This window comes from Macaca thibetana, chromosome 4, assembly GCF_024542745.1.
Source record: "Macaca thibetana thibetana isolate TM-01 chromosome 4, ASM2454274v1, whole genome shotgun sequence".
In the NCBI taxonomy this organism is placed as follows: Eukaryota; Metazoa; Chordata; class Mammalia; order Primates; family Cercopithecidae; genus Macaca; species Macaca thibetana.
Genome location: NC_065581.1, coordinates 106,868,863 through 106,881,385, shown reverse-complemented (window position 1 = coordinate 106,881,385; position 12,523 = coordinate 106,868,863). Strand labels below are relative to the sequence as shown.

General features: G+C 41.3%; 1 protein-coding gene across 8 annotated transcripts in view; it reads left to right on the top strand.

The window, feature by feature from the left end:
• ARID1B (AT-rich interaction domain 1B) overlaps positions 1–9,001 on the top strand; it is a 445,627-nt gene extending 436,626 nt beyond the window's left edge. For all 8 annotated transcript variants that reach the window (XM_050786686.1, XM_050786683.1, XM_050786680.1 and 5 more), the window contains 2 exons: positions 2,114–2,244; positions 4,400–9,001. In XM_050786686.1, coding sequence (XP_050642643.1) covers positions 2,114–2,244; positions 4,400–6,124 — 1,856 coding nt within the window. In that variant the 3' untranslated portion in view covers positions 6,125–9,001. The remainder of the gene's footprint in view (positions 1–2,113; positions 2,245–4,399) is intronic.
• The last annotated feature ends 3,522 nt before the right edge of the window (positions 9,002–12,523 follow it).

The following is a 12,523-nucleotide window of genomic DNA, read 5'->3' as shown; positions in this document are numbered from 1 at the left end:
TCAAGATCAGAGCTTCAAGTAAGAGATCAGGGAATCCTCAGTGATTATATACTATATTTTGGGCTTAAAGATTTGAACTTAACCAAGCCACTTAATCGCTACAATACGTGATAACAGACTCCCCCATGAGGCTAACGAAATGCTAAAGGTGACCTGAGAAAATCTGAAGGCAAGCCACTCTGTAATTTAGTGACAACATACAGTGAATTTCCATGGGAAAAAGTTAAAGCCTGCCTGTAATATGTAGTTTGATAGATGGTATGACATATAAAACATGCTACGCTGTGATACATAGAACTGATATCATCCAACGCACTGGTAGACTTGGGGCAAGAACCATGTCAATTGAATGCTGATGTTGCTTGTTTATCCTCTGTGGGATGTTGTGAATACTAATCAGAGGTCTGCGCTATCTGGGAGTACACACAGGGTTTCTGCACTATTTTTGAAGTACTTTTAACACAGGAAGAAAGATAATAGGTCTGAGTTATATTGGGAAAAATTACTCAAAAAAACTCAAGAACAAATTGACTTAAAATCTTTTGCAGTGATTAGAAAATTAAAGATATTAATAATTTGAAAGAGGTCAGTCACTGGACATTAAGGAGATGTAGATTGAGAGACCAGGGCAGGATAATCACTTGAGTTCAGGAATTCGAGACCACCCTTGGGCAACCTAGTAAAACCTTGTCTCTATTAAAAAGAAAAAAATTAGCCAAAAGTGGGATCCATTTCTGTAGTTCCGGCTATTCAGGAGGCAGAGGTAGGAGGATCACTTGAGCCCAAGAGATCGAGGCTTTGGTGAGCAGTGATTGTGCCACTGTATGCACACACATACACACACATATATATATTCCTTTATATATATCCCTTCATATGTACATATATCTATCCCTTTATATATAATGTATATCTGTATCTATATATATGTGTGTGTGTATATATATATATGGGGTTGCAGAGGGAGAGAAGGAGACATAGGTACCGAGCACCATTTTATATATAGAAATATATATATACACACACATATATTGTGTTTGTGTGTGTGTGTGTGTGTATGTTTAAATAAATATATCTAAATTTTTTAAAAATCTCCCAGTGCAGGTTATATAGCATTTGTCTTCAACCTAGGGAAATGTATATTTTTATTTTTTAAAGTAATTTTGATTTTTTTATTGTAAAAATAATATGTAGCTGTCTTAGAAAATTTTAAAGCAGATGCAATTAAAATAAAAGTGGAAAAGCCACAGTGTCCTCCTGCACGTCCGATGATTCTTGGCACCTGGAGAATGCCCCCAGCCTCCGGACGGCTCCACGGGTCTGGCCGAGCTGGGTCTCTGCCGTCTCGGGCTGGTGCCCTGCACTGCTGCCACAACTCCTGGGAAATTCCGATGCCTGTTGAGTCTGTTCGCACAGCCCCATCTCATGGCAAATCTTACAAACTTTCTACCTGATTATTTTCTTTTCTTCAGTAGCAGGAATAGGGAAAACAACAAATCACTTCCCATTCTTTGGCTCCGACCACACTCCTGAGAAATCTGAGCCATCAAAGTGCTGATATTTGTCACAGCATGTTCGAGGCAGGAGCATAGGACTAGAGGAGAGCAGCCTGAGAAGCCAAGGCCGTGTGTCTGAGGAGGCTGTTTTGGAGTTAAATTTTGCTTCCATGTTCTGCATACTTGGCGGCCTTCCAGGACGCCACCTCGAGACACTTGCGAGTGGCAAAGGCAAAAGAAGACAAGTACCACTTTTGGGTTTGACTCATTTATTAAAAGCTCTGATACCACATTGCAGACTCTGTAGGGTGGCTGAAAGAAATAACCCGGCCATGAGAAAGGACCATCTGTGCTCAGCCACTCCACCTCTAGAAGCACTTTCGGCTCCTACGTGACCAACAGAGCGAGAAGACCTTAAACCACGAAAGTTTCTCACTACAGCTTATGGCCTCCATTTAAAATCCGAAATGATCACGCTTAACTGTCCCTGAGAGCATTTGTTTAAAGTCAATATTTAACTTAACACTCCACTTATTTTTTCTTATTCTTTTGTTAACTTTTGTTCTTTTATGCATAGAGTCAACATTCATGATACCCTTGTTCTTTCCCATCTTCAGTTACTCCAGAGGCGTGGCGTGTGATGATGTCCCTTAAATCAGGTCTTTTGGCTGAAAGTACGTGGGCTCTGGACACTATTAATATTCTTCTGTATGATGACAGCACTGTTGCTACTTTCAATCTCTCCCAGGTAAGCCAGCATAGTCCAACTAACAACCAAATTAGGATAGGAGAGCATCAGGCCGTGCACACTTGTGCTTGAACTAATGCCTAAATTGATTAGCACTAGGCGTCCAACACTGTTAATCACTGCAGTTGTTATCAGCCAGCCTTAATCAATGTAGAGTCATCTGGGATAATATTCATTGTAGTCTTCAGTGTGTGTACATACACACCTCTATTTCTTACAAGAGAACAGTGACTGTGTGTATGTGTATATGGGATAGATGACAGTAGTAACATTAAATTGTTTAGAATGAATATTAGCAGGCCAATGGGAAGGAATCAAAATGTAACATTAAGTTGTGACTGGAGTCAGCATTGGAAACACAATTGGTTGCAATGGGACATTACCCTACTTTCCAGGAGGACTTGACATCTTTATTTTCATTAAAAAGATACTCAAGATTAGAAATTTTATATTCTATACATTTGTAGAATGTATAAATATATATAGAAGGAGAGAGAACAATTTAATGAACCCCCATGTACACCTCTCAGTCAGCTAAAATAGTTATGAACTCATGGCTAAACTTATTTCTTAGTCTGTGCTCTCCCATTTCTGCCTCTGTCCAGGTTATTTTCAAGCAGTCATGTAAAAGCCTACTACTATTAATGAGCTTAAACCCCTCCTTTGTTCGGAGTTAGGCTTCAGGTAGCTTCCAGCATAATAGCTAGAAGAGAGGAGCACTGAAGGTTGGGAGAAATGCCCAAGAGTCCACTGGACTATAGACTTTTAAAGAAATATTTAGAAATAAAAAATGGAAAGAGGTCATTTTCCCTACAGTATACAAACAACTCTCTACTTTCAGTGCAAAAACGAAAACACTTAATTTCCTTGCTTCTATGGAAATAACGCCAGAATCTTCTACTTCTTTCTTCTCTCATTTAAGCCCTCATTATCAGCCTAGAAAGGCAATTTTTCAATGGCTAGAAAGTTTATTAATAAGGTCATAAACATTGTATGAGTTCTGTGTTAACAGAAAATAAGTATTTAAAAACTGTGTACTGCATTTGCTAGAGTAAAATGCGCTTTCATCCTTACGTTAGGTGAATTGTTGATCACATATTTTCATAACCAGAATTGCTTTATTAACTTTCCCTTCTCCCCTGGGAAAAAAAGGGAAAATGCCCTTGGAACATTGTGCCTTCAGCACATTAAAAGCAATTCTTTCTAGTTGGGGCTTCCCCTGACTTCTTAAAAATGTTTCCAACTCTACTTTCAGGACACTGATAGTAGGATATGAAGGTATAGCTGATTTCCAGAACATCTACCGGGAAAGAATCCTTTTTGTTACTTACTCTCTAGAGTTCCTAAATGTGGTGGGGGTGTTGGGAGAGAGGGCGGTTGCTAATCATGAAGTGTATTGGTTTTTTCTTGATATAAACATTTGCTTAAAGGAAACCGAACTTGTTCTCGTAGTCAGTGGTTCTCTCATAGTTTTTTTTGTCTTTCAGCTAGAGTCATAAATAACTGAAGTGTAAAATTACATTTTATGAAACATTCTAATTTATTTATCAGAGGCTAAATTGATTTGTTTTTAATTTTCAGTGTTCATGAGCTACCACATTGCTGAAATTACCTCCTCCAAAAGATATATAGAGAACATAAATTAGGGTAACCTATGGTACCTGAGACAAAAATAACCATAAAATCCTAAGAAAAACAACCATAAAAATCCCGGCAAGCAAGTCTCAGATAAATAATAGAAGAGAACAGAGTCACTTTGGGCAAAAGAGTCTATAAAATCCGTGTTCTAACTCTTCTAATAATGAGCACATTGTCTCTAAATCAGGAACAGAAAGGCAGAGAACAGCAAGGCACTCCCTCAGTGCTAATATTAGAAATATGAGAATAAAAAGTAAGTTTTTGTGTAGATAGTCTAAGCAAGGAAGCAGCAAATAAGAAACATGCTAAATGTCAGTGTAGTTGATACTGTGAAATTCAGGAAAGCGCTGTACCTGAAAGGTAGTTTATCTTTCACGGTCCAGCCAAAAAGGAAGACAAACATGTGACAATTATGAAAAGGTATTGACGGGTCTCAGGATCTTTACCCTACTCGATCATATCTGATGTCATGACATTGTACCTGTTCTTTCTTTCTTCTCCTCCTCCTCCTCTCCAGTTGTCTGGATTTCTGGAACTTTTAGTCGAGTACTTTAGAAAATGCCTGATTGACATTTTTGGAATTCTTATGGAATATGAAGTGGGAGACCCCAGCCAAAAAGCACTTGATCACAACGCAGCAAGGAAGGACGACAGCCAGTCCTTGGCGGACGATTCTGGGAAAGAGGAGGAAGATGCTGAATGTATCGATGACGACGAGGAAGACGAGGAGGACGAGGAGGAAGACAGCGAGAAGACAGAAAGCGATGAAAAGAGCAGCATCGCTCTGACTGCCCCGGATGCCGCTGCAGACCCAAAGGAGAAGCCCAAGCAAGCCAGTAAGTTCGATAAGCTGCCAATAAAGATAGTCAAAAAGAACAACCTGTTTGTTGTTGACCGATCTGACAAGTTGGGGCGTGTGCAGGAGTTCAATAGTGGCCTTCTGCACTGGCAGCTCGGCGGGGGTGACACCACCGAGCACATTCAGACTCACTTTGAGAGCAAGATGGAAATTCCTCCTCGCAGGCGTCCACCTCCCCCCTTAAGCTCCGCAGGTAGAAAGAAAGAGCAAGAAGGCAAAGGAGACTCTGAAGAGCAGCAAGAGAAAAGCATCATAGCAACCATCGATGACGTCCTCTCTGCTCGGCCAGGGGCACTGCCCGAAGACGCAAACCCTGGGCCCCAGACAGAAAGCAGTAAGTTTCCCTTTGGTATCCAGCAAGCCAAAAGTCACCGGAACATCAAGCTGCTGGAGGACGAGCCCAGGAGCCGAGACGAGACTCCTCTGTGCACCATTGCACACTGGCAGGACTCGCTGGCTAAGCGATGCATCTGTGTGTCCAATATTGTCCGTAGCTTGTCGTTCGTGCCTGGCAATGATGCCGAAATGTCCAAACATCCAGGCTTGGTGCTGATCCTGGGGAAGCTGATTCTTCTTCACCATGAGCATCCAGAGAGAAAGCGAGCACCACAGACCTACGAGAAAGAGGAGGATGAGGACAAGGGGGTGGCCTGCAGCAAAGATGAGTGGTGGTGGGACTGCCTCGAGGTCTTGAGGGATAACACGTTGGTCACGTTGGCCAACATTTCCGGGCAGCTAGACTTGTCTGCTTACACGGAAAGCATCTGCTTGCCAATTTTGGATGGCTTGCTGCACTGGATGGTGTGCCCGTCTGCAGAGGCACAAGATCCCTTTCCAACTGTGGGACCCAACTCGGTCCTGTCGCCTCAGAGACTTGTGCTGGAGACCCTCTGTAAACTCAGTATCCAGGACAATAATGTGGACCTGATCTTGGCCACTCCTCCATTTAGTCGTCAGGAGAAATTCTATGCTACATTAGTTAGGTACGTTGGGGATCGCAAAAACCCAGTCTGTCGAGAAATGTCCATGGCGCTTTTATCGAACCTTGCCCAAGGGGACGCGCTAGCAGCAAGGGCCATAGCTGTGCAGAAAGGAAGCATTGGAAACTTGATAAGCTTCCTAGAGGATGGGGTCACGATGGCCCAGTACCAGCAGAGCCAGCACAACCTCATGCACATGCAGCCCCCGCCCCTGGAACCACCTAGCGTGGACATGATGTGCAGGGCGGCCAAGGCTTTGCTAGCCATGGCCAGAGTGGACGAAAACCGCTCGGAATTCCTTTTGCACGAGGGCCGGTTGCTGGATATCTCGATATCAGCTGTCCTGAACTCTCTGGTTGCATCTGTCATCTGTGATGTACTGTTTCAGATTGGGCAGTTATGACATAAGTGAGAAGGCAAGCATGTGTGAGTGAAGATTAGAGGGTCACATATAACTGGCTGTTTTCTGTTCTTGTTTATCCAGCGTAGGAAGAAGGAAAAGAAAATCTTTGCTCCTCTGCCCCATTCACTATTTACCAATTGGGAATTAAATAATTAATTTGAACAGTTACGAAATTAATATTTCCTGTCTGTGTGTATAAGTACATCCTTTGGGGGTTTTTTTTTTTCTTTTTTTTTTTTACCAAAGTTGCTGTCTAGTGCATTCAAAGGTCACTTTTGGTTTTTCACAGATCTTTTTAATGTTCTTTTCCATGTTGTATTGCATTTTTGGGGGAAGCAAATTGACTTTAAAGAAAAAAGTTGTGGCAAAAGATGCTAAGATGCGAAAATTTCACCACACTGAGTCAAAAAGGTGAAAAATTATCCATTTCCTATGCGTTTTACTCCTCAGAGAATGAAAAAAAAACTGCATCCCATCACCCAAAGTTCTGTGCAATAGAAATTTCTACAGATACAGGTATAGGGGCTCAAGGAGGTATGTCAGTCAGTAGTCAAAACTATGAAATGATACTGGTTTCTCCACAGGAAAATTGTTCCACTAGGCTGGGAGCAAAAACAATGTTTTTTAAGATTGAAAATACATACCTGACAACGATCCGGAAACTGCTCCTCACCACTCCCGTCATGCCTGCTGTCGGCGTTTGACCTTCCACATGACAGTTCTTCACAATTCCTTTAATCATTTTTTAAATATTTTTTTTACTGCCTATGGGCTGTGATGTATATAGAAGTTGTACATTAAACATACCCTCATTTTTTTCTTTTCTTTTCTTTTTTTTTTTTTTTTAGTACAAAGTTTTAGTTTCTTTTTCATGATGTGGTAACTACGAAGTGATGGTAGATTTAAATAATTTTTTATTTTTATTTTATATATTTTTTCATTAGGGCCATATCTCCAAAAAAAGAAAGAAAAAATACAAAAAACAAAAACAAAAAAAAAAACAAAAAAAAAGAGGGTAATGTACAAGTTTCTGTATGTATAAAGTCATGCTCGATTTCAGGAGAGCAACTGATCACTGCTTCATGAATCAAGGTGTGGAAATGGTTGTATATGGATTGATTTAGAAAATGGTTACCAGTACAGACAAAAAAGAGAAAATGAAAAAAATACAACTAAAAGGAAGAAACACAACTTCAAAGATTTTTCAGTGACGAGAATCCACATTTGTATTTCAAGATAATGTAGTTTAAAAAAAAAAAAGAAAAAAACTTGATGTAAATTCCTCCTTTTCCTCTGGCTTAATGAATATCATTTATTCAGTATAAAATCTTTATATGTTCCACATGTTAAGAATAAATGTACATTAAATCTTGTTAAGCACTGTGATGGGTGTTCTTGAATACTGTTCTAGTTTCCTTAAAGTGGTTTCCTAGTAATCAAGTTATTTACAAGAAATAGGGGAATGCAGCAGTGTATTCACATTATAAAACCCTACATTTGGAAGAGACCTTTAGGGGTTACCTACTTTAGAGTGGGGAGCAACAGTTTGATTTTCTCAAATTACTTAGCTAATTAGTCTTTCTTTGAAGCAATTAACTTAGTCTAACGACATTGAGGTATGATCATTTCCAGTATTTACGGGAGGTGGCTGCCGACCCACTTGAGGTGAGATCTCAGAAGCTTAACTGGCCTGAAAATGTTAACATTCTGCCTTTTACTAACTCCATCTTAGTTTAATCAAAGTTCAATCTATTCCTTGTTTCTTCTGTGTGCCTCAAAGTTATTTTACATTTAGTTTACTCCACCGTGTATAATATTTATACTGTGCAATGTTAAAAAAGAATCTGTTATATTGTATGTGGTGTACATAGTGCAAAGTGATTATTTCTATTTCAGGGCATATTATGGTTCTCATATTCCTTCCTACCTGGTGCACAGTAGCTTTTTAATACTAGTCACTTCTAATTTAAACTTTCTCTTCCTGGGTCATTGACTGTTACTGTGTAATAATCAATTTCTTTGAAACTGCTGCATAATTATGCTGTTAGTGGACCTCTACCTCTTCTCATCCCTCTTCCAATCACAGTATACTCAGAATACCCAGCCCCTCGCATACACTGTGTCCGTTCACATTACTCACAGTAATAGATGGAAGAGTTAGACAGGAACATGCAGTTACAGTCATTGTGAGACGTGACTCTCCAGTGTCACGAGGAAAAAAATCATCTTTTCTGCAAGCAGTCTCTCTTCTGTCAACTCCCACATTACTGAGTCAAACAGTCTCCTTACATAACAATGCAACCATATATATGTTGAATTAAAGACCCATTTATAATTCTACTTTAAATACATCTGCTTGCTAAGAACAGATTTTAGTGCTCCGAGCTTCAAATATGGAGATTTGTAAGAGGGAGTTCAATATTATTCTAACTTCTCTCTTACAGGGTACAAATAAAAGGTGTATACAAACTCTGAACATATCCAGTACCCCAATTCCTTTGTCAATCAAAAGAGTAAAATAATTAACAAAAGACTGTTGTTATGGTTTGCATTGTAACCGATACGCAACAAGTTTTTCTATTCCTGATGTGCAACATAGTCTCTAGACTAATCCAGGAAGACTTTAGCCTCCTTTCCATATTCTCACCCCCGAATCAAGATTTACAGAAGCCCATGAAGAATTTCCAGCCTGCTTGAGATCATCTTGCCTATAAACTGAGTTATTGCTTTGTCCTAAAAATTAGTCGGTTTTTTTTACTATGAGGCTTTTCAGAAATTTACAGGATGCCCAGACTTTAAATGTGTACCAAAAAAAAAAAAAGATAAAAAAATAAAGGTGCAAAGAAAGTTTAGTATTTTGCAATGGTGCTATAAAGTGGAATCTGTTGGTATTTGAGTGGATTTTTTTAATGTCACATAAGAGATACTGGGTGGTGTCTGCTCGGCAATAGCTATTCACAGTGTTTTGTTCGAGGACAAGAATGATATAGAAGCATGTTTTACTGATGAAGGTGGCCTGTTCAAAGACTAGTTAAGCTGTTTTTTCAGAGTTTATAATGAAGAATGGTTTTTTTCAGGGCATATGGGCAGTCTTATACAATGTAAGCTATTAACTACCTCCTTTATCAAAAGAAGCCAGCCTTTGCCCTGAAGTCCATCCATTTAAAACTGTTGGAAATTTTTCATTTCCTATCAAACCACATGTACCTGTTCCCGTGTCTGTTCACCTTTGAGGAAGCAAAGGAAGTATTATAAACGAGCCACAAATGGACAGTGCAAACAGTCCTTTTCTTCTTGCTGAGTGTTGGTTCACTTCTTTATCTCAAGGGCCATGGCCCAGCTGCCCGAAGTCCTGCTCAGCACTAGCCTAGGAGAACTTGGAAATAAACTTCATGGTCAGGCAAGATTGTTAAAAACTCTGATGAATACACTTGGTAGCAGCATTTAATCTGCTAACAGGCAACATTACTCATGAATTTAACAGAGATGTATTAGCACATGCTATGTGCCTGGCTCTGTTCTAGGCTCTGAGGAGTCCTCAATAAACAATGACCCTGTTTCAATTATGTTCTAGTCTTTCATGTCAGACAATTACAGAAGTAAACTAGTCTTCCAAATACAGTGTTTTACATTGAAAACACTCAGAACGCTCCATGTTTATGCATTGAACACTTCTTTTATTTTTTCAAAGACAGGGTTTTTAGCTCTGTCAACCAGGCTGGAGTGCAGTGGCATGATCATAGCTCACTGCAGCCTTTAACTCATAGGTTCAAGTGATCCTCCCCCCTCAGCTTCCCAAGTAACTGGGATTACGGGCATGTGCCACCACACCCAGCTATTAATGTTTAAGAACTTTTTGTAGAGATGGGGTCTTGCTATGTTGCCCCAGCTGGTCTAGATCTCCTGGCCCTAGGCAGTCCTTCCACCTCTGCTTCCCAAACCTCTGGGATTACAGATATGAGCCACCATGCCTGGCTGAAAACACTCATTTTTGTTAAGAAATAAAGTAAGACACTGGCTGTTGAGAATAAGGGGATGTGATGAGATGAGCTCTGGACTGAAAATCAAAAACACTTAAAAGGTGAGGTCTCAACTGGGGTGTGGCCTGTAGGCTCCCAACTGTGCTCTGCAGATGTCCGAGGACCTCCCATTTCAGAGTTGCTCCTGCAGAGCATACGGTTCCTGGCCTGCCCAGGCTCCCGCCAGCGTGCTGCTGAGTCCTGACGTGGAAGGAGAAAGCAGCAGTGGCTTGGTACCCGGTGCTCCCAGCCTACACCATCAGCCCTTAGAAATGCAGGAACTGACTGCACCTGTGCAAAGACTGTAGTCAAGGCCTCCTGACCCCAAGCCCCACGCTGTCAGGTGCACCCACCTGCATCTCCAGGCACTGTGCTAGCGCTTCTACCCTTGGTTTCTGGTCCTGGTTTGGTTGTATGACGATCCATGTCATGTCATCCTCTAAAATGCCAAAGTCAAAGTGCTGAGTTAATTGACTTTGGGATTTAAAATGATGAAACCCTAAGGGGGAAGTCGGTGGGGCTGGAGGCGGAAGGGGCAACCACCAAGTGTGTCCTAAACATGAGACTCGTTTGTCTTCCTGAATCTGATTTCAGGGACTCGAAGCTTTACCCCAGCTTTTTCCAAAGTGTGTTCTAAGAAACAGAAGAGATCTCCAGAAAATCTCCTTACATACTCTCTTGGCAATCCATAGTCCACATTACCATATTAAAGATAGAAATCCTGCAGAAGAGACACCTGTTTAATCTGGGCATTTCCCAACGTAATTAACCTTGAAATTAAAAAAAAAAAAAAAAAAAAAACAATTCCTGAAAACATGCTGCAGGGCTTTGGGAAACAACTTTATCCACCAGTGGTCATGCCTGGCATTGCCCCGGACAGAATGCTCCTTGCATTCTTACTCCTGAAACCAAAATTAAGATGTCCTCATGGGAGAAGAGAGCATGGAATCTTCTCTTGCTATCTCCATGGCCTTGAGCCAGGTACTTAAATTCTTTGAACCTCAGTTTCCTCATCTGTAATACGGGCATGACACCCATCTCATGGGATTGGTAAGGATTAAATGAGATGATGTATACAAAGGCCTCGTCACATAAGTGATCAGTGTATATTAACCCCAAACATCCATCCGTACATACACATACACTTTTCCTTTGGCTGGTGTCCTAAAATGTGTTTCACACAAAGTCCAAGAGAATAGCTTCCCATTTTCATAACCAGCCACACAGTTTGTGTGACTCTTTGTTGCTGTTTTTGGTTTATAGTACAACGGCTTAGTCCATTGAAGGCCTGTATTTGGCACTAAATACGGGCTTTCAATGGACTAAGCCGTTGTACTATAAAACATCCCTATGTCCACCCGACCTCTACATCCCACCACCCTCACACCCTTGAATCTGTCTGGTCTTTTAAGGGCTTCAGTTGGCGGCCACTGCCCTTCCCAGCCCGGCCTGCCCTGCTTGGGTTCTGCAAAACCCCCAGTGGGCTCGGCCTCCAGTTCACTCCTCAGATCCCCGCATCTTTCTGATTGAGGATCCCATTCTGTTGTACTCGTATTTAAAATCGCCCGGCATCTTGCCAAGACCAGCTTGATTCTGCATAATTTCGGTACCGAATGTCAGTTTTGGGTGGCCAGCACCCTGCAGTGGTGGAAGATCCCACCTTTTTTGCAGACCTGGGGGAAGCAAATCTCTGGACTACAGTCACACAGTAAATTTGCTCTGCCCTACCCTGCCCTAACCTAAAAAAGTGGCTTGTAACACCTTTCAAAGGTCAGATGTGGCAGATGGCCAACCACAGTGTTTTATTTGATACTCCTTTTCATCTGACACAGCAGAGAGAGCTCCTCTAAAGAAAGGGCGCTATGGTCTTCATGCGTAGCTGGAGATAGGCCGCAGCACTGTGGGCTGGAGAAGTGGGATTCACAATACTCTTCCCTTCCCTGTAGGCTTAAGGTCTGGTGAATCAATGAAGCTTGAGCTTTGATCTGCATAAGTTTGGTATTTAGCTGGCCCGGGATTTGTATATTCTACAAACTAGATTTTCCCCCAAGAGTTAAGGAACTGAAGCTTGGATGCGGCTCCTAAAAATGGTCTTCACCAAACAAAAGTGCTTCCTTCAGGCAAGAGCCACAGCATTTGTCGAGTTGCCTGCTGGTAAGTGGTGATGACTTCACATTTGGATGTTTTCTGCACTTGAAAGAATTTCGTGGCTATTAGTGGTTCTTCACAGAAGCCTTGGTATGGAACATTATCACATCCATCCTCCAAAAACAGAAGCAGAGGCTGACACCCAAAATAACATGCTGAGTTAGAACCAAGCCAAGACCAGGAATGTGTATGTACCCAAGATATTTTGCAGCTTTACACAAAATCCAGGGGA